The sequence below is a fragment of the Clytia hemisphaerica genome, unplaced genomic scaffold (assembly GCF_902728285.1).
Source record: "Clytia hemisphaerica strain Z4C2 unplaced genomic scaffold, Clytia hemisphaerica genome assembly, whole genome shotgun sequence".
NCBI classification, from domain to species: Eukaryota; Metazoa; Cnidaria; class Hydrozoa; order Leptothecata; family Clytiidae; genus Clytia; species Clytia hemisphaerica.
The window spans coordinates 1,627,839-1,653,986 of NW_027103417.1; the positions used below are offsets into that span (position 1 = coordinate 1,627,839).

Genomic DNA, 26,148 nt, shown 5'->3' on the forward strand with positions numbered 1-26,148 from the left:
TTTCTTTAGGGTGATGGTTTGACCTTGTAGTTTGTGTTTTATGAAAAATAGTTGTACAGTATATGGCCCCCAAAATGGAGACGGCCCCCAAAACGGAGGTTTTCATTAAAATGAAGATTCTGACTTGTAGATTTATCAGAATTAAACGATTTTTGTTTATTTTAAAAGAATGATGGTTATACTTAAAAATGAACATGTTTTTGCTGGTTTGAGAAGGATTCAAAATAACATATTTGCGTCTAAAGGAAATATTTTAACACCAAAATTAGATAAATATTGCATATAACTCACTCTAGCTCCTTGGATATTGAAAATAAGTTATGAAAACGGGGTATAGGAAACTTTCTACACCTAATGCCGTTCAGAAAATGCAAATACATCTGTGACTTTAGAGGCTGGGTAAAAGATAGCATCTTGAAGGTCAACCAGTATTTTGGAGCCCTAGAATCAGCATTGACAAAACCGAAATTCTAAATATGAGAAAAAGCAAAAATCTTGGAATTCTATTCCTATCACCTTAAGTTAATAGTTTATAACAAAAAATTGACATTATATATAAAAATTTTCGCTGAATCAGCAAAAACGGCAAATTCTGTCATTTTTTTGCAAAATATAGGAGAAAAATATCTTTAAAGCTTAATATTTTCAGTTTCAGTTAAGCTTTTTTTTTCTAAAATTTTCACAGCTTATTCCATACATGAATGGAACTATTTTCAAAAGAGTTTTGTTTTCAAAAACTTGATTAAGACGTTGTTAAATCAAAATTGTCATTTTGAAAATTTCTAAATTTTCAGTTTGAACTTTGCAATATCGAAAATCTTGAAATATTTCATAAAAATCATAAATTTTACATCCATCGGGTCGTAAATTTAAGGGAAAACACAAATATGTCCATAGTTTTTCCCCCTATTACCACCGGGCTTAATAATTTGATTTTAGCTACACCTCCGTTTTCGGGGCCCCAAACCTGCATTTTGACAACCAGGGGTATACTGTAAAACTTTTATCAAATAAATTTATGCCCAAAACCCTTTAAATCATATCAAAATTTTGTATTCATATCTTAAAGATATCTCGAGGAATCGCTAAAATTTCAAACCTCCGTTTTGGGGGCCATTAGAAAAAAGCTACCTATCTTTAAGCGATTGAAAAATATTGTTGAAGTTGAAAATTTTGAAAAAGAACTACCAGGAAATAAAGTAGAGATGTTAAAGGTTTTCATGCAGCAAAAATTTTTTCCCCTAGATTTGAGAGAAATTTCAAATTTGATCGCCGTTTTGGGGGCCACATACTGTATAGAATTTAGAAAATTCTAAAATTTGAAAGAAAAAAAGAAATTCTATAAATTAAAATTTTTATTTCTTGTGCCTTTATCGGTCCGTCTATTTCCTTGAATTCGACAAGGAATTATAAGAGACATTGGATAAATGACTCATAAAAGGGTGGAGAGCGACCATCGTATTTCCTTTGTTTCAGAAAACAATTAATGTTCTAGCTTTGTCCGCAAAGGACAACTGTCATGGCGGCTCGAAGGTATCTGATTTGTAAAAATGTTTATTAATCTCATTTTAAAAAAGTTCTCTAGAAATTTCCTTTTCGTACCTTTGCAGGGAAAAAACTTTGAAAGTAAGGCTAGAATACCACACCGGACACATTTGTGAAATCTAATGTGAGAAAAACATCATTAGATAAGAAAAATCAAACAAAATGCTTATAGTAACACGAAATTTTCAACTGGGAATATCTTTCCAAAACTGTTACCACAAAAGCTAAAAGTAACAAACATTAGACTTGAGCGTCTTGGTTTCACTGTGGTATGAAAATCTTTTGGAGGCACGTGGTGGTAAGGTAGTTTTTTTGTGGTTGAAGTTTGAAAATTTCCGGTATCAACATTCAATTTCTTATACCACATCTTTTTTGCATCTTTCTCACAACTTGAAACGTCATATGGCATAGAAGAATTCACGGCGATAACTTCAATTCTATTAATGCAATCAACACCAAATTTTGACTGGAGTTGTAAATTAACGATTCTGAAATATTTGTTTAAAAAAATTTCAGAATATTTAAATGACGTCATTTGTTGTCTGGAAAAATTAAAATACGTCAAAAAATGCTGACGTCATCATGAATTTTCAAATTTTTTTCATGAAATATTTCAATATAAATAATCAACATCTCCAGTCAAAATTTTGCTTTGATTGTAGTAAGTTAATCGGAATTATCGCCTTTTTTCAATAATGACGTCATTTAAACTGTCGTTTTGACGTGTTTTTTCGATGTATTTTATAACGTCAAAATCAGTTTTTGACCGATATTTTCAGATTGACTTAATGAATATAAATTTTTGACCCAGCACTTTTCGAAATCCTCTCGTTAATACGATTGTTTTGAGCTATATATGAGAGTTAAGGAATAATGGGAACCGGTGCGCGTCACGCAAAATATATTTGGGACATGCCTTAACTCACCCGAGTTTGACTCTTACAGGAAAACTTTAAGTCTCTTTTGGGAATTGGACGAGTGATTTTCGATAAAAACACAATTAAAATGATTCGAAAAACCATTTAATAATGAGGGAAGGTGATCTTTCATTGGAACTTTTGTAAAATCGGGATTATTTTGGCTAATTTGCTTCGTATCTCTTAAAGTAGTGCTCATAAAGAAATGAAATTTGGTATACTAAGTCTCCTTATAGGCAGTGTAAAAGTCGGAGAAAAAGTTTTTTGATACACCAAACTGTTGACCAGTTATTGAGCACTTTCGTTTTCGAGAGATCCCTCTATCCCGTCCTCATCCCGGTTGAGATCCCTTTAAATCGGAATCAAGATAATTCCGGATAGGAAAGTGCTAGAGACTTGAAATTTTCACAGAATGTACTTTTATTTGCCCTCTAAAGGATAAAAGAAAAAGAAAGCATTTTACCTCAGTCAATTTTCTAAAATTTGACTAAAAGAAGAAATTTTGAATCCGATTAATCCAATGAAAGATCGCCGTGGGAGAGTGAACAATAATATCATTACTGCGGACATAGCTAGAACATGAGAAATCAGCAAAAATCAGGTACTTGTATATCCAGTGTATAGTAAGTCCTTGATTTCGACTTTTGAGGACTGGGGACGATTTTAGCGCCAAAACGGAGGATAAAACGTTGGACAATCTGGAGATTCAAAAATGATCCAATTTGATAGATGTTGACAGACTAGTTCCTTGAGGCGTTTTTGGACTTACCCCGGTGGGGTAGAGGTCCTATAAATTAACTAATGTTCTTTCGTTAGTTCGTTCATTAGTTCGTTACCAGCTTTTCTCGAGATGGTTCATTAGTTTTTCTTGATTTTTGGCACAAAGATGCAAAATGGTAATGCCCAAAATGTGACGGCCGAAAATGCCGCAAATACCGGAAAACCGGCTTTTTGACACTTTCTCGAGATTTCATCATTATTTTTTTCTGATTTTTTGCATAAAGATGCGTAATAGCAATGGCCAAAACATGGCTGAGTCCGATTTTTGAGAAAAATTCTTTTCCGGTGGAAAATGCCGGAAATATGCCGAAAATCGCAGTTTTTGCAGATTTTCATTGGACTCTTTCCTTACATTTCTTTGTTTTTTTTTCACACAAAAATCATTATTGATATATTGATAACAATGCACACCATCAAGCATGGTTCAATTGTCAATAAAACTGATTTTTGAAGCCGGAACGTTCTAGGTCGGGGTCGGAACAGCCGATTATCCCCTGAAAAACGGTTTTTCTTGAAATTCTCGAGGTGTACTTTATATTTTTTCATGAAATTTTGCACACTGGTGCAAAATGATAATACCTAAAATGTGACGGAGCCCGATTTTCGAAAGACATTTTTCTCCGGCCGAAAATGCCGGAAATATGCCGGAAAAAACGTTTTTTAGCATTTTCTCGAGATCATCATTAGTTTTTTCTGATTTTTTGTAGATTTTCATTGGATTTTTTCATTTTATATTTCTATTGATAACAATGCTCACCATCAAGCATGATTCAATTGTCAATAAAACTTATTTTTTTGAAACTGGAAATTTTTATTTCTTTTTCCCCTACTCCCCCCATCAACAATCAATGATGGATTTAATGCGTTATGCATTTTCGCTAACGCTATATTTTCTGACTGATTGTTGTCACTTTTCTCCTTATTTCTTTCTAACTTTAATCGTCAGGTATAGGTCCAATCAGCATCCAGCTTGTTTATTCATTTTGATCTTTGGAGGCTGGGGACGAGTTTACTACGTTAAATTTTACCAAAGAAGGCGAAACGTTGGGACAGCCTTGACGATAAAACTAATGAATGGGTAATTTCTCTTAACCGTATGACTGATTTTTGCATGTAAAAGTTCCGAGTTTACCATTTGACCGCTAATTTTAAAATCGGCACGCATATTTTGCAATGTAAATGGGCTCTTCAAATTTTTTAAGAATTTTCGAATGTGGCTAATTATTTGGAATGTTTAACTATGGGCCCCGATGAGCCATTTGGATTGGGGGGGGGGCAATATAAATTCGCTGGCCATGGCTGGGCAATGAAGAAGACATTCACTTTTCCCCAAAACACCCTAAAACGTTTTTTTAACCGGGCAGAAAAATAGTTTTCATGACTTAATTTGATCTGATTAAAGTTGATGTAAAGTACATAAGTATGGTCTGCGAAAGAGTGAGGGGGTAATGTTAACTTTAGTACAACAAATAAATCTAATTTTCAAAAAATAAAGCTTTTCTGGCGGCATTGTTCTTCATAGGATTATTTCGAGTCGTATGACTTTCCCTGACAATAATTTTGCAAAAACAGACCCTTAAAGGGCTCATTTCAAAATTGTAGTGGTAAATATTACTTGAAATCCAGTATTTGTGTGAAAACGACACGGGCAAGAGATTACAAAGAATAGAAGAAGAGAGTACAAAGGATATTCACCTATATACCGTAATACTTCGCCCCTCCTAAAAGAAAAATTATTTAATAAACCCCCCCCTCAAATAAACGCCCTCTTCGGAAAGTCGAATCCTTTAGGATAGGGGCGTTTATTAGAAACTTGTGACTTTAATACTTCAATACCAGTGTTAACTGGGTTTGAAAATGAAGATTTTAGTCATTTCTTGTAACCAGAGCAGTTTTCGATGCAATTTTGGTCGTTGAGCCAAAGAAATTTTGCACTAAAATCCTGATAAAGAACTAAAACAAAGGGTATATTTGCTCTAAATATTCGACTATAGACTAAAATAATTCAATAAACGTCCCCTTCCTTTAAACGCCCCCCTCGAATAAACGCCCCTCCTAAAATCGGAAAAATTAAATAAACGCCCGGGCATTCGAAGTAATACGGTAGCCTATTAGCTTTGACAGTGTTAGATCAGAGTCCTTTGACACCTTGTGTTGCTGCAATACATTGACGGTGAGACCCATTTTATTTCCATTGAAGAAAAGTTATCTTTTAAAACGATTAATTTATCTTACAAGCATCCTTTCCAGTTATTTTTGAAACATGTTATATCTTTCTTATGTCTGTACAATTTATCAAAAAACAGTATTGCCTAGGATGCTGAAACGTAGGTTTTATAAAGCAGTGAACCAAGCAATGAAAACATTACAAGTTCACATTTTGTCATTCAATATCAGATTATCGCAGATTGTCGATCGAACCGATTGTGATATCAGTCCATCGTATAAAAGTTTCAGCAATTCCAAATCTCAAAATAAAAATTCTCTAAAGCTACCGTCGTCTACGTGATTCAAATATATCATTAAACCATTTCACTAAAGTGTCTTTATCTTCTTGAGTCCATTGGCGTACACTTGGCTCATCTGTATAAGGCTCTGCTTCCATTTTACTATCCACCGTACTATACTGAGGTGGTAGGTCTCTTAAAAATCGTAACCCGTATCCAGGCTTTTCGTTCTCCCAGCGTTGATGACGTAACACTTCGATTTTTTGGATGAGAGGATTATAAATTGGATATTGGATTTCTAAAGGCTGTCCTTGGATTACGTTTCTCAGTATAAAATTCGATCCTTTGTTATTTTGCGATATATTCTTGTTTATGCATAGTCCAACAAACCTATTAAAATGAAATGCAAGTTTTTTATTTTAAAATGTACGAGAGCACCTTTCGAAAGTAAAATCAGAATATTGTGCAAGGTTACCCCGTCAAAAATTTCTTATGGATCAATATAGAAACTTATTTTGTAAGATTTACTTTGATTTTCTCATAACAATGTTTGAAGGGCCAAGGAATGCGTTGAAGAAAAACCATCTGAAAATTATCGGCATTAAAGTTACTAAAACCAACGGTACAAGCCCCTTATTATTAGAAATGAATGACTGAATTCAAAATACACAATATTTCAGTAAAGTAGCCTAACTAACCTGGTCCATCCTTCAGGTGCATAGGGGTCAGCCCTGGTTACCGCGACAATGCTACCGATGCAAAACTTTGGAATTTCAAGATTTTGATGGCGTTGCCACATATCACGTTGTTCGAGGTAATTCAGAAGGTCCAGATTAGCTGCTTCTGGTGACTCAGGAAAGGATTGCGAACAGTCCTGCTCCTCCCATACCATTCTGTGAAAAGATTAGAAAAAATTCAAAACTCTATTGCTTAGAACCAAAAGATTTTTAACATATGGTGGGGGGTGAGCTACCGAAGATTGGGGAATGTTGTTGGGTATGCGGCAACCGAACCTCTGAAAACCATCCCTTAAAAAGACTGAAAACATTTACTCTTATTTTTTGAATTTTATGGTTTTCGTACCCTTAAAAAGACCCAAAAAGAAAAATTTGCGACCCTTAATTTGTAATCCTTTGAGACTTAGGGAAGGTAAAAGAAATACACCGGTTAAAAAAAATGATACCTTCTTTCTGGTTCCTGACCAATCAAAGCTTTTTTTGCATGTGGATATTTTTCATAAATTGAACCATAATCTAAAATGGGACTTGTTTTCTCCAAATAATTCTCAACAAGCTTCTTGACAGGATAAAAGGGATCCTGAAATTACAAGAAAGAGGAATATCTTACCAGCAAATCTTTATTGACTGAGTCATAGTGATAATTTTCTTTATTAATCATTTATATTGATTCTTTTACAAGGATACAACCTGGACCAAACATATTATTAGCCCAGATTAGCCTTAATTTGTTTCATTTATCCTCAAGTTCTGTTCAACTATCAAACTTCAATGGATTTTCTGCTCAAAGTTTGATTTGCTTAAATTGATTCAGGTATTGTTTACATATTATCATATGTATTTTTAAATCTCTAAATATTTTAAAGATACAAAAAAAAACAGATGTACAAACCTTTTTAGTATTAGTCAATGAATCATGTGTATTCCTTCTTCCTAAAAATAAAGTTTTCATGAGTTTTATGAGAAACAGACTTTGAGAAAAGCTACATATATACCAATAAAAAAAGTTAGTATTGGGACAAAAATAATTTTCAACCAATTTTCTTGTTCTTTCTTCCATAATTCCACTTGAAAGCAGAACTTCAACTAACTCTCGCCTCCAAGAACAAACTTGGGACTTTTTGGAGGTAGCGTTGCTAAAGTATTTGTCTTTCATTGCCATTGGTCTGCGCGCTATTTCTTTAGTCTTTTCTTTTAAAATGTCACATCACATCATTTTAAATTTTGTTTCAATTTTTGACATCAGGGCGGGTTAGCAACATGAAAAAGATGGCGGAGTGAGTAAAAGAAAATTGTATTCAAGGTAAGACTTTGTTTTAAAAAATGTTGGCTGATAAGAGCAAGGGGGAGGGGGTTTAAAACTTATCGGCCAAATGCCGATAAAAAAGTTGCAAAGGGAAAGATAAAAGAAGATAAGACTAGCCTAGTTTCTAATCCTGATATAGGAGTTTCAAGACTAGACTGGCTGCGCAGGGCAGTTGTGTTGTAATGCTGTGGTGAATGATGTTCAGGCCATGTTTGGGCCTAAAAAAGATGTTGATGTTTGGGCCATACTTCAATCGGATTAACTTTTGTGAGATTTTTGCCATTTTTGCGAAATTAAAACTCGCAAAAACGCGTGAGATTCCTAACTCACAAAATTAAATCCACCATAAAATTTCAAAAATCACATTTTCGGCAGAAAAAACCAGTCTAAAGTCTGCATTTGTGGCAAAAAATGGCTATTTTTCAGCTGTTTTCAAGCTTATTTGCGAAATTAAATCCACCCAAAATTTTTCAAAACTGTGACTCACAAAATTTCGTGATTTTTTTTCGCTTGCGAAATTTAATCTCACAAAATTTAATCTGATTAGTGTATTAACGTAGTCGTCTAAGAAAACAGCTATTTTTTTTAGAATCTTCCTTACAATCTAGGTTTTCTACCTTAAGGGAAGAAATTTTCGCGGAATTTAATTTCGCGAATCAGAGTTTCAAAATGGCAAATTTTGCGGAATTTAATTTCGCGAATGAGCCGATTTTAAAAGTTTCACGGAATTTAATTTCGCGATTGAGAATAATTTATCAACTTAGATTAACTTTTAAGCATCACGGAGTTGTTTATATTTGTTTATATTTGATAAAAAATACACGTTATAATGCTTAAAAATCAATTGTGTCCATCTTTTTGGTAATACCTGGTCAAAAACAGCAAAATAAAAGAAGAAGAAAAAAAATCGAATTTCGCGGAATTTAATTTCGCGATTTATCAATTTTGGTGTGTTTCGTGGAATTTAATTTCGCGAATTACGCCCAAATTCGCGAAATTAAATTCCGCAAAAATTTCTTCCGCAAAAATTTCTTCTCGCAAAAATTTCTTCCCTTAAGCTATTTATAAAAAGTAGATTGCTGACGTGTGGAAAGGAATTTCGGCATTACTGATCCTTTTGTTTCGATAATAAGATCAAAGCGGGAATTAATTTTCTTCTCGATTCTTTCTTTCCTTTTTCTTTCTTACCAGTTCACTACTTTCAAAGCGTGGTTAGCTCAAGCGGTTTTAGAACGTCTGTCTCATATGCATGGGGCTCCGAGTTCGATTTCAACGGATGTCCAATTTATTTGATTCTTGACTTTTTTTGTGATTCAATTCCTGAGACAGCACTTCAATTTTTAAGGCCTTGTTTATACGTTAAAGTAAAAATAATTATGCACATGTAAATAGGTCAGTGTTTGAGGTCCGGCAAAGTTTTGGGGAAATAGCCTATCCAGCGGTGCGCAGATCTAGGTGGGTTCCGTCTCCCCTGTAGATCTTTTTCTTGGGAAGTTGATCTTCAAATTAGTTGTCAAGGTTGGCTTGGCTCAAATTTTTTCATCTATGGCTCAAATTTTAGGCAATCTCTCATCACGTGCGTTTGCGTAGGGTAAAATGGCGAAATGCGAAAATCGAATTTGGCAAAATTTTTTTGAAAAATGACCCTACAAGATTTGACTATTATCTTTCTATTCCATGAAGAGATTACTTTCAAATAAAAAATGTATTGACAATGAATGGGTAAGCTTTCTAGAAATCCAAACATAAATTGCATAGCTTTTACCAAAAAATAGCACTTTAGGATCAGAAACAGTGAAAAATTTTTTCACAGAACATAGTAAAACTATTCAGTATATAACTTGTACCTTTTTACAGAATTTCAAAAAATCTGTTAGTTCTGGAGATATACTTGAAAAGTTTAGACATGGGTAGTTCGCGTTCGTGTTTCGCATTCCCAAACCAAACGCACGTGTCATAGTTTTTTGAAAATGTTAATTTCATCACAAAGCGCCGGGTTATTTTTTCATGAATCCCTTTAGAAGTTTTGCGGCGCATTTTTTTGCTTGCGAGTCAAGCATTTTGGCGGGACGCTAGTGTGACTAACTGTCTATAGCGTTATGACAGTTACATCAATATGCCTTCTTACCTGTCTTTAAAAATATAAATAAAAGTAATCACGGAAAATGACGCAAAAAAAAAGACATAAGTGTGAGAACAGAGTAATCAAACTCGTTAGAAAAAGTACCATTAGAAGTCATAAAAAATCAACCTGAATAAATGCAATCGAAATTCCAGAGAACTTCATAATTCCCCAAACAACATTACATTACTATCTCAAACTCCCACCACATAAATTTTACAATTACATCAGACAGTTCCATCAATATGCCATAAACATTTTGTTCAACCACCTTCACTTCAAGATAGGCCACCATAGAATGAACTTCCTTTTATATGATGAAACATATTCATGTGGCTTTCAGCCTTGCACTCCATCGCAGAGGCTAATCAATTTTAATGACTTTTTTGACTAATGACCAAGTTAAAATTTTTTAATTTTTTTATATTTGAGTATTAAAAAGGCATGCATTCAAATAATAAAGGTTTAAAATTTTTCTCTGGGCTAGTTAGTAAAAATATCTCAAATAGGCTCTGTGATGGAGTGCAGGCTGAAAACCACATGAATATGGTTCATCCTATAAAAGGAAGTTCATTCTATGGTGGCCTACCTTGAAGTGAAAGTGGTTGAACAAAATGTTTTTGGCATATTGATGGAACTGTCAGAGTAGACTACGCTCGCCACCGAAGAGGATTATTTGGAAAGGGTAATTACTGTATATTTTATTGTTCGCTTCTTTTTTAAAGATTCGCCGGGTTGGAAAAGTATGAATTTCTTTGAACATATTTTACCTACCCCAAATATTTAGGAGGCTGAGTTTGAAACGAATCGTCAAGTTGAAACGAACGATAAATAAATGTATCAAGGTATGTTTTATTTACCCCCTGGTGACTTAACAAAAGAGACTTAACTCGATGTTACAATCCAATTATTGAAAGTTTTTCTCAGCCTTTTTATAATGAGCGAGACATATGTTCTCTGATTACGCAATTTTCATATTGACATTTTCGAGGCATTTTGATGTAACGGTATGATGATGATGATATGGCCTTAAAAAAGTGGGTGAAGGCATATGTTATGTTCAATGTACAGGTAGTTCAATTTAAGGGCATTCCAATAGTAAGTAGGCCAATTCCAGTATAAAGCATTAAAAGTGGATATCAGTTCATTGGTAAAATCGGTTAAATTTTCTCATTTGCCATCGTACCCCCCCAGATTTGAAAAAAGCTTCCATTATTGTACCTGACTGAGAGTGAGGGGAGTCTGTCTCTGATGTTCAAAGGAATTATCAAAAAGACACAAAAGGCAAATGAAGAAGCAATACAATGATGTAAAATCAACTTACCTGAAATGCTTCTCGTGCTTTGGGTTAAAAGTATCCTGGATGTTCTCAAATTTTTGAATGCACATGTCGCTGTACATGTCGCCATTTTGAAAATAATTTTTACCCGCCCGATGGCGGTCAATTTCGAAACAAAGGGCGTAGAGCGCTTTAATTGTTTTAAAATGGCAGCTTTGAAAACGAAAGTGGTTCCTTGTCAGTCCAATCAGTATTTTCAGCAGCTGTGGTTAGTTTACAACAGGCAGAAATCTTGAAAATTTGTGATAACTTTGGTTGATACAGACCTAATTTTCACACAGATCATGGCCTCTAGACCTAGTGTAAGATATCATAGGATTAATAAGAATGATGATGGCTTCATTGATGCTCAAGTAAGTGCACAAATCTTATTTCTTTTATAAATCAATCTATATTTTTCTCTCTCTTCTATCTTTTATTTTATTCCTCCTACCTACTCAGCCCTATCTAGTACATAATCCGTGTCCGTGTTTAACGATTTCTTTTAGTGCCTACATCAAAGCAGATTTCCGAAGTCTTTGTCAATTGTATATTTATTTTAACTTCTTTTGATTCTCATCTTTATATCTATATATCTTTTTTATAATTTCTGTCCCTTATTTTTACAGTTTAGAGAACCACCTCCAAAAATACCTTACAAAGCAATCGGATTAGCAATATTCTTGTTCACTCTTGGTACCCTCCTTTTGACCATTGGTTCGTTATTATTCACCGGTTATTTTGATGTCAAGGTATAATCCAATTTATGAAATAACAATCATGATAGGACATTTTATGGTTTAGTTTTGTCTTAGGCGAGGTCAATTTAATTTGTTGTTTTACGGGCCAAGCTACCCAAAAAAGAGGATCGATTGGTCGGCGAAAAAATAAAAATAAAAGTAGAATGTTAAACATATAATTGCCTAAAAAGGCAGCAAAAACTGCTACATCTTGACAAAAATGCTTAATAAATAAAAAATAAAAGACATAAAAGACATAAAATTCTCAAAACCTTGGAAAAACTACCAAAATTTTGAAAATTGGCAGTCTGTAAAGCAATGAAAGTAAAAATTTGTTACCAAAATCAGTTTTATTTTTATTTCGATTTTCGGAATTTCAGGGTCGGTCGGGCCCGTAAAGCAACTAATCAAATTGGTCTCGCCTTACAGGAAAAAAAGGCCGTGTTTATTGCGAAAACAATAGTTACAAACTGTTAAAAAATGTTTTAGAAATCTCAAAATAATTTCTCAGTGTAACCTACTCTTAGGTGCCAAATAAACGGGCCCCCCCGCTTGTTAATTTTTCGAAAATTTTCCAACCCGCCCGGACCTTATTAGGACCACCCCGTTTATTAATTTTTAAGAATATTTTCAGTTGGCAAAAAGAAGTCCCCTTATTTTGCTCCAAAATGCCTGATTTTAGCCTATATTTACCCCATTTTTGGGTTTTCAGAAGTACAATTGCCAACCCCCCCGGCAATTAGGTCCCCCCGTTTATTAAAATTTCGAAAATTTTCCAGCCACCCCGTTTATTCGAACCCCCCCGTTTATTTGACACCTAAGAGTAAATTCCCTAAAACTTCTTTGAAAAATGCCCTAGAAGTGTTTAATTTTCTTCAGCTCTAAAACTTTGGGACAAGCTGGAGTTTTTACAAGCTCTTGTTTGATTTGGTTGGTCGTTAAGATGTAATAAAAGAATCTCATTACTTTTTCTAAAGAACGCGTCATCTCTATCACTTTAAATGACCAATTAGTGAAGTATCTTGTAAAAACTCCAGCTCATCCCAAAACTTTGAATCTGAGTGAATCTATTTCTAGCGCCCATATAATAGAGTGCTTTATTTTCTTTTTTATCTCTTAATTTTTTTATTTTTCAGTACCATGACAGAACATATCCAGTTATCATTCTTGGAGCTCTTTTATTCATCCCTGGCTCTTATCATGTTCGAATTGCTTTTTATGCTTGGAAAGGTTACAGAGGATATTCGTTCACTGACATACCAGATTTCGATTAATTACGCTATGTAAAAACGTCTGTTTTTAAGAGTAATTTGCCTCGAAGAATCCGTTTCGTTTAAAATGCTATTGAATATCCCTTTAATATGCAGGTATCGACTGGGGGAGAGATATGGGAAGACAAATATCTATAAAACAATGAAGAAACTGGAATGAAATATTTTCAAGGGCTTGTAAAGACAATAGTCTGATAATGTGAATCTTTTGCAAGTAAATCTATTAACATTTTCAATTGTATACACCCATACAAAAATATATATTAGAGTTTTTCAAATATGTACAAAATATACAACTATTTAATTTTTACAACAAAATATTTGAAATTTGTGAATTGCAATAATAAAGTGTCCGTTTTACTTAACCTAGAAGTTTGATTAAAAATTGGTATAAATTCAAGAATTTACGAAGAAAGACAAATAAAACGCACATTTTGATGATTCTAGATGAAATTACGTAAATTACCCCCAAAACATAATTTTGTAATTTCTTATTTATTAAACTGTTTTACCCTCCCCTAATAATTGTTTAGTAATGTCAATATATTAACTTACATAGTTAGGGAAAACTCAGAGAAGGGTTCCTTATTGGTATATATTTTCGCGTGTTACAAATTTTCGTGGGTACTTAATTTCGCGAGTTTTTGGGTCCATTTTCGCGAAATTTAATACTGTTTAAATTTTTCAAAATTACAAAATCGCCAAATTAAATACAGGCGAAAATTTTTTTTTTAGTATTTTGTTAGTATTTTTACATCAAAAACGTTGTGTTTCAAGCAAAATCAGTCTTTTTCTTGCTTTATATTCCCACTTTCTGAAAATACCTAGTTTAGTGAATTGCGAAATTTAATACACGCGAAAATTTTCCAGAAGTCGGCAATCGCGAAATTTAATACACGCGAAACACGTATTTTCCAAAAAATTTCGCGATTCGCGAAAATTTGTAACACGCGAAAATATATACCAATAAGGTAGAATTTAGTCACTTGGATGGACATTTATTTTGTCACGTAACTGCGAACTCTTTGGAGGGGAAGGTTTTTCACCATCAACGTTCGAAGTTAGACCCCTGTTCCCAAAAAGAGTTAAAAAGGGGAAAAATTATTGCACTGGGAATATCAGACACCAATCAATACAATAGAACGTCAGCTTCTGCATCGTCATCGGTAATAATGGCTGTTTTTAACGTATTTACACTTGTACCACATATTAACATGTTCTTTTGTTCCAAGACTTCCACTGCTTGTACTGGGTGCCCATCACCAGAAATTTCACCTGCAACCTGATAATAAAAAAATCATTATAATTTTTGTTTTTATTCACTTTAAGGGCAGAAACTTTCGCGTTTTTCGCGTTTTCGGCATTTTTTCGCGAAAGTTTCTGCCAGGTAAGAAATTAAACAAGAAATTCGCGAAAGTTAATTTCGCGAAAAATGAAATTTTCCTAAAAATCGCGAAAGTTTTTTCCAAGTTTTGAAAGCCGAGGAGAGTCGATATTATCGATGTTATCGCAGTGACTAGGATTTGGAATGAGAGGAAGAAGTGCAAATAGTTTATCTTTCATTTATTAGCATATCACTCTTTCGATTGAAGAAAAAAAATGAGATTTGAAATAATTTTTTATTCACTTTCCCTAGCCACTCGCGAAAGTTATTGCTACTAGAATTGAACATTCACAAAAACCGCGAAAGTTTCTTCCGTAAATTTTCTTCAAAAAGTAAAAATCGCGAAACTTAGATCCACGAAATTTCGCGACTTTTCGGTCTGGCGAAAGTTTCTGCCCTTAAAGTACCTTATGAGCTGCGAGTACTAATTTTAGAAAATCTTGCCAAAAAATGCGATGTACTGTATATGTTTTTTGTCTCATCACTTTTTCCAGCAAAAAAGATAATAAGCTTTCGTCAAACTTAACGTGAAATTAGGAATTGAATAATTTCTTTATCTATCATCCAGAATCTTAATTTAAAACTTCACTCATTATAAGGATTTTTAGTATTTAAAAGCAATATACTTTCTATGTACCATAGTTCATAGTTTTTGCGGATTTTCATACTTAAAATATATGCTCATTTCGATAGCTTCAAACTTCCTTATTACAAGTGCGAAAGAGTAAACAATCTATCGAAAAGTTAAAATTTAGAAAAAGCGCTAATTAGAAGAGGCACTGTATCAAAATTGGATAAGCAACTGAATACCCTGGAAATTCTCGAGATCACCTGGTAAACAAAGGACATATAGAAATATTCTTTCGATAAAAAATATTACCTCATTCGAAGTGATATTAATCATTTTCAGATCGTTCGTTCCACTTCCACCAGCCACTACATGGCTGTTATCCCAAAACCTTGCACAATACAAATACTCTCCACGTCTGTTTGTTGTAGGCCAGTTCAATGTGGAAATCAGCTTACCACTACCGTAATCCCAAAGCTGATCATAAAAAGTATGAATACAATTAAATTAGGATTCAAATAAAAGGTTTGAAATAGACAGGGTCTATTATCCGGGGGGGGGGTACTTAGGCAAGCAGGTGAAGGTACGTGTATGTGCCACCCTTAGGGTGCCTTTTTGAAACCTGCCAGTCCCTGTAAGGGTTTGAAAAATCAGAAAAATTAAATCTCAGTCCTATTAAGAGTCGAAAAATAGGCAAATTCTGATTCCCCTGAAAACATCCTGTAAACCTACTTCTATATAGACCTACGTGGTTAATTAACAAATAGTTAAGAACGTGAGTACTGGTGGTTCAGCAATAAGGGATGACATAAAAAATTTACCTGCAAGGCATCTTGGGCTTTCCACGACGCACTAACAATTTTCCCTTGGAAAAGATCTACACCGTCACCGCATACGTAAGGACCATTAATTGTGCGCACGGCGTACTCCGTTCTCAAATCCCAGATCTAAACGGAGAAAGATCGTGAACTATCTTATGAAGTACAAAAATGTTACGAGGGCATGAAATGTCCAATTAAGTAAGTCTTCCAGAATCAAGGGGACAAGTTTATGTATAGTCCGTCTAATATCGTCATGTCATCATGTTAATTGTTATGGTGTGAAAAAACTTGGCCTGTACATGCTTATAAATGTTATGCCTATAGAAGAAAAACATGTTTCAAGGAATACTATGTCCAGACTCTTCATTTCTTCACAAAAACTCTTACCTTGACAGTTCGGTCCCAGCTTGCAGACAGGAATACATTTCGATCTTCGGGATGAAATTTGATAACAAAGATCTTTTTGGAATGGCCGGATGCGATGGATAAGTCATGGCCTGACCTAGAATTGTAAATTTCAAATATTTTAACACTTTAAGCCACGAGGATAAAACAATCGCATAATACTACTATACTGCAATACTATTTTTTAACGTTTATTTAGTTAAGCTATTCGAATGTTAAAACTAGTTTCAGAGGCCTAAAATGTCTCTCGTGGCAAATAGTTTTGGTAGGAGCTTGTTCGATTTTTTTAGTGGCAGCCTAACAATACCGTGCGCTGAGAACGAATTTTCCTTGTAAAGTTATTACGAACGTTGTAGCTACGTCAAAAAGCATAAGATTTTTCAACGTAACTCAAGATAATCGATTTAAAAACAGCGGAATTATAGCGTTATCATAATTTAAAACCATGATAACTTTTAGCAATTTTTCAAATCAATCTACGTCAAGAACCACGTCGATTGGTTTGAAGTATTTCCATATTTTATTTCAAAAAAACTTTTGTTTTGCTTGCGAAGTCATCAAAAAAAGGAATGTTTCCGGATGTGTCCAATAAAGAAATCATGTGTCTGGTTGATGGTTTGGGGATTAGAAAGTTCATATCTATTCAAAGCAACTGCCAAACCTTAAGGGAACAAATTTTCGCGGAATCAAATTTCGTTGCTTTTCGACAAATTCGCGAAATTAAATTTCGTGAAACACGAATATCCTCATGATTTAAAAAATCACCTATAAAATTGTTCTTTTCAGGGTAAATAGGCCATTGTAAACAAAACACCCTCTCAACTGAAAATTACTTCCCTTTAAGGTACAAGATTAACCGCAAACTTTGAAAACACTGCGTTTTATCATGTGACCCCATCTGCCTGACAAATTAGTTTCTCTTAGGTTCCAATTAAACGGGGGGGCTAATTGCCGGGGAGGGGTTGAAAATTGTACTTCTGAAAACCCAAAAATAGGGTAAATATAGGCTAAAATCAGGCTATTTAGAGAAAAATAAGGGGCCTTCTCTTTGGCAGCTGAATAAAAAAATAACAAAGGAAAATGTTCGAAAAATTAACAAGCAGGGGGCCGTTTATTTGGAACCTAAGAGTATTCATGTAAGAGGACAAACAACTTAGTTCTTTCATTTCTAAGTAATTTGATTCACTAGTGACTTACCCTTCCAAATCAAGCTCGTCAGCACCCGAGTATAATCTCGAAAGATTTAAATTGTCAGTGTGATAAACTCGCAAGCTACAATCCTTTGAAAAGAAAAAGAAAACAATTTTAGCCTGTGTACCGAAATTTCAACGGGGTATTGCAAACATACCCCAACCATGGACATAAAAGTGCCCGCTGGAACTTTTTTCGCCAGTACGGATGAAAATCTCAATCGAAATCCAAATAGGGATAGATGGGGCTGAAATCTTAAAGTACCATTCCCAACAGGGACGAAATTTTCGCTACATTTCTAGTGGGTGGGGGCCCAACATTTTAATGAAACGGAGTGTCTTAAGCAAAAAAGTAATTTAGATACCTTTCCACCTGTGGCAAAATAAAGTCCATCATTACTGAAATCCAACGAAGTGATTTGATTATTCTTCTCCACAACTGTTCGTTCACTGTGTGAGAATGTGTCCAGGTTAAACACTTTGATCGTACCATCTGATCCTGTAACATAGGTAAGAAGGTGATTGGGTTGAAAAATGTGTTGAGATTGGTAGGGCATGTAAATTGTAAATACATTTCAAATGGCCTTGTTTTCCAGAAGAGTAATTTGTTTGAAAATCTGATACTTTATACCAGTAGCTTGGCGGATAGAAAAAAATTGGGGAAAAAACTGGAGGCAGTTTTTCCAAAATTTCGATTTTAAAGGTTTTGTTTTGATTGAAAGGTCCGATGATGCTGCTGTAGTAAAAACAAGTGCGACAAGATTAGAAAAAGGTTTTGAAAAAATGAAAATACATTGAATAAAAAAACATTCCTCAAACAAAGGGATTTTTACTGATACTCTTTCGAATGTTTTTATGTTTATAATAAATAAAACGTTTTCCATCTTATAATCAAAACATTCGATTGTAAATTTGCTCGAAATAAACTTTGGTATTTTTTTTGTTTACAAAAGCAATAGAGAATGTGAGGTCACATCTCGAAACAACTTTCGATCTTTCACTTGTTTGTAGGATATCGTTGCGTAAAAAAGTAGCTTTAATTTATCTTACTCAGCATGTAGACACTGCCTAAAATAAGCTCCTTTTATTACCGTAGAAAACCTTAAACCCTCTCTTTAAAATGAGTAACATTTGTTTTAAAAGTAACACAGCCAGCACGAAATCTTCGTATGAATTTATTCTTTTTTAGCTAAAAACTGCCGAACGTCGGTGCCGAATAAAGGAAAAGGGCTGCAGCGTTCGTAATCAGAAGATCGTTTTAGCACCACCACTTGTGGTTGAATGTAATCCTCTAACATGGAAAGCAAAGTTCATGGCCACTACACAACTGAGTCCTCCTAACAATCATGAACCAAAATGAAAGCCACCCACTTACCACCGGTGTAGATAGCATTGTGCGCTTTACATGGATAGAATTTCATTGCTAGGAGAGGTAAACTGACGGTTGGGTCAGTGCGCACTCGTCGAATCTTTTTCCACTCTTCATTTTGACTGTTGTAAAGCTGTGCAATGGAGAATGAGTCAATAAACTAATTTAGAATTTAAATGTTAAAATTCCAGACCAGAAATCGTTCTTGAGCCGATTCGAATGACTCTGTTCACAAGCTCTATGTATATACAAACTGTTATATAGTTTATGATGTAAGAGGACTACTTTCCTTCCATTTATTTCCCAAAAGTTGCAAACTGACCCCCTGAAATAATTCCAGTACATAAGAGTAAACTGGAAATTAAATGTATAAATGTGACCCTGTCAAATGTCCCATCAATATAACAACATAAAAAATACAAGTAAATTGCATAAATTAAAAGACATCAGCCAATACACCTTTTCAACCGTAGCCGCCAATTTCCGCGCGGGCATTTTTTGTCCATTTTACCATCCTAAAACCGTTCTAGTCTTTTTTTCGCACCTATAGACAATAGAAAAAGTTGTGAAAAAAAGGATTGGATGGAGTTTAGAGTTGTAAATAAATAATAAAGTGACACGCGCCTGACTGCGCGACTACAGTCGAAAAGGTGTATAATCGAGAAACAACAGTACAATTTCAATTCTTACAGCAAAACTACCACTTCCAAGACCAATAGCAGCATGGCTACCATCATGATTGAGGGCGATACTAAACACACCATTCTCGTCGCCAACGTGGTAATCTTTATGATGGTTGATCTCTAATGACCTAAAATGGTAGATTTTAATATCTTAAGCATTCAGTTGCAAACTTACATCTTTACACGAAAATTAGTTGACCGGAGTAGACATGTAATCAACACAAACTAAGAAGATTCGTGATAATTAAAACCCCGCCCTTTCAATAAAACCAGCCGTTTTGTCGTTAAAAAAAGGAGAAAAAAAATCGTATTATTTTTTTGCGTGCTAATTTCAAGGCCATTACCTGTCTATTCCCAAAAATCTTTTTAAGTTAAGGCGCCGAAATTTTGACGAAAACAAAATTCCTAATATTCGCCAAAATCAGTCCTTACGGTAGTACATGGTACCTTTTTAAAATATTTTAGATACCTCCAGGCGCTATTCAAAGAGAGGGCTCGAGAGTAATAATTGCAGGTAAACTTTTTATATTGAATTGACACAGATGTGGAGCAAGATCGATCAGAAAGAGAAAAAGAAAAACATTTATTTGCTTATATCAGCACAATATAACAATAGGCAGACACTATCCTGATATGAAATATGTGTCTGATATGAAACGAGAACACTTATGTAAAAATAAAACTTTAAAAAGATACCTTCTCATGTATTGTTCACTTCTCTGATCTTTCTCCAACACATGGCCGACCTCCAAAGCATCTTTCAAACGTTTATGTATCAATGTACTCATTTAGAATTCTTTTCAATAATCTGAAAAACAAATCGAATAAATATTATACAAACTTGTTATTCTTAGCTTACCACTTTACTTTCTATAACGTTCTATGCTGATATCATCTGTTTTTTGGATCCCAAAGCAATTAAACTTGAGCTACACAATGCTGTTCGAAAGAACTACAAAAACATATTTTCTAAAATGTAATACAAGCAAGAATCGCAAAAACCAAAAATACTTGTTTTATATATTTAGGAAATAAACTATCAATCAAAATCTGAAAAAATACAAAATAAAAACAAATTTCAACTATTCTAGACCGCACTGAAGTATTACAGTAATTTCAACTTCGAGCTTCCTTAGATTATACTAATTAAAAAACTCCATAAAAACTGAGAAATAAAAAGAGAAACATAAAAAAACTATTTCCAAAACTAATTGGGGAAAACAGGCTTCAAAGCAGTAATATATAGCATATTTTATGCATTTTTCAGCAAAACAGTGCAAAAGGATGCCTTTTTTAGAGAAAAGACTCAATTTTTTGGCAAAAACGCATGAAATTGGGGACTTTGAGGCTTCGAAAGTTTTTCGAAAAAGGGGGGGGGGATTTAAGAGGGGGCAACCAACCCACTATGACAAGATACTTAGACTGAGATCAACTTGTAGTCATTACTCGAATCTCGCTTAGCTCTATAAACTAATAAACTATGAAATAATAAAAAGTAGAAAATCGGAAAAACGAAGAAAAATCGAGCAAAATTTAGGCACTTTCAGCTGATAAAAAATAATACCAAAATTAAAATTTTGTATGGTTGAGAAAACCATTTGCATGAAAAAAATTACTCTTCATCTTATTGAATATCGTGAATTAAAGAAAATTGGTTCAATTTCCATATCGTCAAAAAGAATTTTAAGAGATTGAAAAAAGTTCTTTGAATAAAAAGTACGGGTACACTAAAAACAAGTTCTTCGATTGTCATCTTGTTACAAAGTTGTATATCGAATAGTTGCGAATAACATACTGTATACATTATCATAAACTTCTAAAATGTTACAAATTTGTATTCCATACAACAAGTAATATAAAAAATAGTCTATTATATCTATCGAAACGTAACAGAAAATTATAGTTTTAATAAAATAGTTTAAGTTTTTACATTTCATACCTCTCCAGTAGCAAAAATATTTCGCAAAATGTTAAAAATAATGAAAATCAAAATATGAATAATAGTAGGGGGCCAAGCCTGGGGCTCCGTGACATCTTTTTTACGACCTAACCATTTTTAGTTTATTCCAAAGAACAGTATATTACAAGATATTTTTGAGAGGGAGGACGCAGATTAGGCCCGGGAAAACTTTGTGACCAAAATAGTGACGTCATAGGCAAAACTGAAATAGACTAAAAATGACTAGGTCGTAAAAAAGATGTCACGGGACCCCAGGCTTGGCCCCCTACTATAAGCAGTTTAAATCTAAATACGATGATCTTGCTTGACTTTGAGAAAAAGTGTAGCACAAATTTCTATCATATTTTGTGTTACGTTTTTTTTGTTGGCTTTCCTTCACTATGGAAGATTTTGCTAAAAATAGTAGAAATTTTCAAATATGTATGACATAATATCAATGACAAAAGTATAATGAAATATATTTCTTTAAATATTCATAATATATCATGGACCAGTAACAAAAGAGGTTTTCATAACATAAGGAAACAATAATATTTTTCCCACATTTCGGTTAAAATTGTCTGGGTAACAATAAGAAATTTGAACCAAAAACAGGACAAATATGTTTGAAAGATCATAGGTGGGCGGGATGAAAATAAGAGTTTTTCATGTTTTTATATGGTTTTTTCGCTGTATGTTACCCAAAAACATATAGGGTATAGGGCATTTTGAAAGAATAGTCACGAATAGTGAGGAATTTTAAACCCCCTTTCCAATTTAAATCCAATTTCTACTTAGCTATCTGAGGATTATGAAAAATATACGTAGAATCGTATCAACGTTGGATCGAAAACAAGAACTTTATCGTATGAGAACGAAATTTATCAGGTCCATTAAAAATAAACCAGTGTTCAATAGTTCTAATATAAATAAAATTTTGTGAAATATAAACCCTACAAATTAATCTCCAAAACTATTATCTGAAGATGAAGAAGATGACGATGAAGAAGAACTCAATTTCTTCTGCGATGGAGGATTTTCTGTTTTATCTTTTTCATCTAGGGAAGTTCTTAATTCATTAAATTGTTTTTCCAGCGGTTCAAGTGCGTTCTTCCAGTATGGCAGATGAGCAAAAAATGTATCACAGATTGATCGTAAAGCACTGTCTGAGGGTGGTCCTGGTTTATCAGTAACATCCGGTTCTACATTGTCTCCAAGAAGAGTTGAAACACAACTAGCCATTGCTCTTGAAATTGTACTTAAATTATAACCACCTTCAAGAGCAAGTGCTACCTTACCATTAGCAAACTTCATTAATCTTTTGGTCATTTCTGCATATCCGTATGGAGTGACTTTACAACCACCAAGCGGATCTCCAACACCAGCATCAAAACCAGCTGATATCAAAATCAGTTCTGGTTCATAATCTTCAAGTACAGGTATTAAGAGGTTGTTAAAAGCATACAAATAAGCAGTCGACTTGATTTTACCTTTGTTCCAAGCAACATGCATATTGTAGCCAGTTCCAGGACCAATTCCAACAGAATCATAGTTAGCTTCCTCCAAATTTGGCCAAAAACTATTATGATCATAACGATGTAAGGAAAAATATAAAACTCTTGGATCATCATCAAACATTTTGTGTGTGGCATTACCATAGTGTACATCCCAGTCTAAAATCAATATTCTAGTTAATTGATACTTTTCAATAGCCATCACTGCAGCTAGTGCAACATTATTCAAATGACAAAACCCCATTGATTGCTCTCTAGTTGCATGATGCCCAGGTGGTCTAACGACCGCAGCTCCATTCTGTAAATTACCTTTCAAAATTTGATCAACCAATTCTAATGTACAACCAGCAGATAATAAAGCACTTTCAGTCAAATCTTTGTGAAGATAAATTGAGTTCAAGTCACAAGTTAGTCGATCCAACTCTTCTTTATCCATATCAACCAAAGACGTAATAAAATCATAATGATCCTCGGTGTGTTTAGTAATAATCTCCTCTTTACGTGCTGGCCTTGATTTCAAAACAGTACAACGTTCTGTTAAACCTTCATCAATAAGTTTTTGGTAAATCCTAGTAATTCTTTTGGGACATTCCGGGTGTGGAAATTCACAGGAATATAATGCCATTTTTTCATCGTATATCAATCCAGTCTTGGAAGATGGCTTTTCATCTGGCTGAGAGACAACTTGTAGTTCTTTGGTATGTTTTTCATCATTTTTTCCAGTAGACTTTCTGACATTGTCGTTGGTGATTGAAATGCCATCAAAGGCTTTTGAAAGATCTTCAACAGACATGAAGAAAAACAGAATATTTTTTTAATGATTTGTCACTCTAATGAAATAAAGATAAGGTAATTGCATAGATATAGTAAAGATAGACAAGAGTAAGAGTTATAAAGAATTTAAGGAAAACTTGAACATTTGAAAAAAGGTTTAACCAGTCATTTTTACTGAACTTGAAGTTAGAGAATAATTATGACAGAAAAATCTTTTGAAAGAAACATTTCAACAATGCTTGTAACTATTCTTTTAAAAACGCTAAAATATCAAAAAGTACAAAACTAAATTCTAAAAAAATTATCTGAATATGTACATTAGAAAAAATGAGGAATTAAAATAATGTGTAGTACAATGAGTTTGCTGGATTTCAAACAATTACAACTACAAATATAATAATGCAGCTAAGCTTAATCAAAGATTCAAGCCTTGTAAAGTGTACTGTGTGTACAGAATAAACAATTCAAACTCTTCAAGCAAACTTACTAAATGCAAAACTGCCAAAAAATAAGTGTTTTTCTCAGTGAGGCTAATAATTAATATTGCTTGGAATTAAAGCTGGTGTGCAAGAGGCATTTATAAATACTTCATTGTTTACCCCTCTGTACTGCTCTGTATTGATTGTTGACAAAAATTTGGAAAAAGATAACCCTGATAATCAAAAAAACAGAAATATGTATTTTAGAGTTTATTCCCTTCTCATTGAATTTCCCCGTTCTCCTCTTCTTCTGAGGAGTCAATACCTTCTTCAATCGGTTCTCGCTCATCCAACAAACATCTCAATTCATTATACTGTTCTTCTAATGGTTCTAATGCAGCCTGCCAGTGTGGTAAATGAGCAAAAAAGGTATTACTAATGGACCTCAATGCACTATCAGAAGGTTGCAAATCTCCAACATCTAATTCTGGATCTGGTTCTTCTTTATCACCAAGAAGGGTAGACACACAACTTGCCATTGATGTTGAAATGGTATCAAGATTATAACCACCTTCTAAAATAACTGCAACTTTACCTCCAGCAAAGTCCATTAATCTTCTAGTCATTTGAGCATATCCATAGGGAGTAACTTTACATTTTCCTAAAGGATCATTAATTCCAGCATCAAATCCCGCAGATACAAGAACTAACTCTGGATCAAAACTTTCAAGAATTGGTATTAAAAGTTTATCAAAAGCATACAAATAAGCACTAGACTTGATTTTACTTTTATTCCAGGCTACATGAACATTATAGCCTTTACCAGGCCCTGTTCCAACATGATCATAATTAGCTTCAGTCTGATGTGGCCAATATTTTGTATAGTTGTATCTGTGCAAAGAAAAATACAAAACTCTTGGATCATCGTCAAACATCTGGTGTGTGGCATTACCATAATGCACATCCCAGTCTATAATCAATATTCTTTTCAGTTGATACTTTTCAATAGCCATCACAGCAGCCAGTGCAACATTATTAAAATGACAAAATCCCATCGATTGCTCTCTAGTAGCATGATGCCCAGGTGGCCTAATGATTGCAGCTCCGTTTCGTAAATTCCCTTTCAAAATTTGATCAACTAATTCTAAAGCACAGCCAGCAGATAATAAAGCACTTTGTGTAAGATTTTTGTGAAGATAAATTGAATTTAAATCAATAGCCATCATCTCAAGATCATGTCTCTCCTTTTCAGACAATGACATTATAAAATTGTAATGTTCCTCTGTGTGTTTGACAACAATTTCTTCTTTTGATGCAAATCTGGATTTTAGTTCAACACATCGAGAAATAAGATTTTGATCCAACAATCTTTGGTAAATTCGACGTATCCTCTCTGGACATTCTGGATGAGTTTTTTCTTCTGTATACATATGGAACGGTAGTTCACAATGATAAGAGCTCATACGTTCATCATAAATAAGACCTGTGTTGATACCAAGAGTTTTCTTTTCCTTTTCAGCCATCCTGTATTGATTATTTGTCTTTTTTTAATGAGTGTATTTATTTTCTTTCTATAAACAGAAAAAAGCAACATTCTAACCATTGTTATACTAAAAGAAAAGGTTGTCTGATTAGAAGCAATATTACAATCCTTGACAAATAAAACTGAAAAGTAAGTGGAAGAAAAGTTGCAAACTAATTCACTGTACACTGTAAGTTTAAAAACTTTCGAAAACAGATATGACAAAAGTAGCAATTCAAGTAAGCTAAACTTTTTAAAAAATCAATTAAGGTAGAGCATAAAAAATGAAAGTATATAGAAAAAAAAAAATTAATATCTAATCCAATTTAATAAGATTCATTAATATGAAAATGTCAAAAACATAAATAACAAAACCT

At 33.7% G+C, this 26,148-nt stretch overlaps 4 protein-coding genes across 4 annotated transcripts; 1 reads left to right on the top strand and 3 right to left on the bottom strand.

The window, feature by feature from the left end:
* Positions 1-5,400: 5,400 nt before the first annotated feature.
* On the bottom strand, positions 5,401-11,295 carry LOC136797744 (large ribosomal subunit protein bL19m-like). Its single transcript, XM_067054335.1, has 5 exons — positions 11,179-11,295; positions 7,319-7,359; positions 6,873-7,006; positions 6,388-6,582; positions 5,401-6,079 (listed from the first exon to the last, which is right to left on the bottom strand). Exons 1-5 carry the CDS (start codon positions 11,261-11,263, stop codon positions 5,734-5,736), a joined length of 801 nt encoding a protein of 266 aa, XP_066910436.1. The 5' UTR covers positions 11,264-11,295; the 3' UTR covers positions 5,401-5,733.
* A 14-nt stretch (positions 11,296-11,309) lies between these two features.
* LOC136797745 (transmembrane protein 230-like) lies at positions 11,310-13,388 on the top strand. The gene is made up of 3 exons (XM_067054336.1): positions 11,310-11,546; positions 11,802-11,924; positions 13,049-13,388. Exons 1-3 carry the CDS (start codon positions 11,478-11,480, stop codon positions 13,184-13,186), a joined length of 330 nt encoding a protein of 109 aa, XP_066910437.1. The 5' UTR covers positions 11,310-11,477; the 3' UTR covers positions 13,187-13,388.
* Positions 13,389-14,159: 771 nt separating this feature from the next.
* LOC136797743 (WD repeat-containing protein 5 homolog) lies at positions 14,160-20,422 on the bottom strand. The gene is made up of 9 exons (XM_067054334.1): positions 20,300-20,422; positions 19,611-19,731; positions 18,927-19,053; positions 17,917-18,050; positions 17,559-17,641; positions 16,344-16,458; positions 15,957-16,082; positions 15,448-15,612; positions 14,160-14,465 (listed from the first exon to the last, which is right to left on the bottom strand). The coding sequence occupies exons 1-9, from the start codon at positions 20,389-20,391 to the stop codon at positions 14,313-14,315; spliced, it is 1,116 nt and encodes a 371-aa protein (XP_066910435.1). The 5' UTR covers positions 20,392-20,422; the 3' UTR covers positions 14,160-14,312.
* A 918-nt stretch (positions 20,423-21,340) lies between these two features.
* Positions 21,341-25,816, bottom strand: LOC136797648 (histone deacetylase 6-like). Its single transcript, XM_067054234.1, has 2 exons — positions 24,537-25,816; positions 21,341-23,867 (listed from the first exon to the last, which is right to left on the bottom strand). Exons 1-2 carry the CDS (start codon positions 25,770-25,772, stop codon positions 22,503-22,505), a joined length of 2,601 nt encoding a protein of 866 aa, XP_066910335.1. The 5' UTR covers positions 25,773-25,816; the 3' UTR covers positions 21,341-22,502.
* Positions 25,817-26,148: the final 332 nt, after the last annotated feature.

Excerpts from the sequence above, each read along its gene's own strand:
- LOC136797744 (XM_067054335.1), bottom strand. The coding sequence starts at position 11,263 with ATGGCGACATGTACAGCGACATGTGCATTCAAAAATTTGAGAACATCC. Across the intron at positions 7,007-7,318 it reads CATTGACTAATACTAAAAAG|GATCCCTTTTATCCTGTCAA; the intron begins GTTTGTACATCT and ends TTGTAATTTCAG. Across the intron at positions 6,583-6,872 it reads GGTCAGGAACCAGAAAGAAG|AATGGTATGGGAGGAGCAGG; the intron begins GTATCATTTTTT and ends ATCTTTTCACAG.
- LOC136797745 (XM_067054336.1), top strand. The coding sequence starts at position 11,478 with ATGGCCTCTAGACCTAGTGTAAGATATCATAGGATTAATAAGAATGAT. Across the intron at positions 11,547-11,801 it reads ATGGCTTCATTGATGCTCAA|TTTAGAGAACCACCTCCAAA; the intron begins GTAAGTGCACAA and ends TTATTTTTACAG. Across the intron at positions 11,925-13,048 it reads CCGGTTATTTTGATGTCAAG|TACCATGACAGAACATATCC; the intron begins GTATAATCCAAT and ends TTTATTTTTCAG.
- LOC136797743 (XM_067054334.1), bottom strand. The coding sequence starts at position 20,391 with ATGAGTACATTGATACATAAACGTTTGAAAGATGCTTTGGAGGTCGGC. Across the intron at positions 19,732-20,299 it reads AGTGAACAATACATGAGAAG|GTCATTAGAGATCAACCATC; the intron begins GTATCTTTTTAA and ends CTACCATTTTAG. Across the intron at positions 14,466-15,447 it reads TTAATATCACTTCGAATGAG|GTTGCAGGTGAAATTTCTGG; the intron begins GTAATATTTTTT and ends TTTTATTATCAG.
- LOC136797648 (XM_067054234.1), bottom strand. The coding sequence starts at position 25,772 with ATGGCTGAAAAGGAAAAGAAAACTCTTGGTATCAACACAGGTCTTATT. Across the intron at positions 23,868-24,536 it reads AAGAGGAGAACGGGGAAATT|AATATTCTGTTTTTCTTCAT; the intron begins CAATGAGAAGGG and ends AATCATTAAAAA.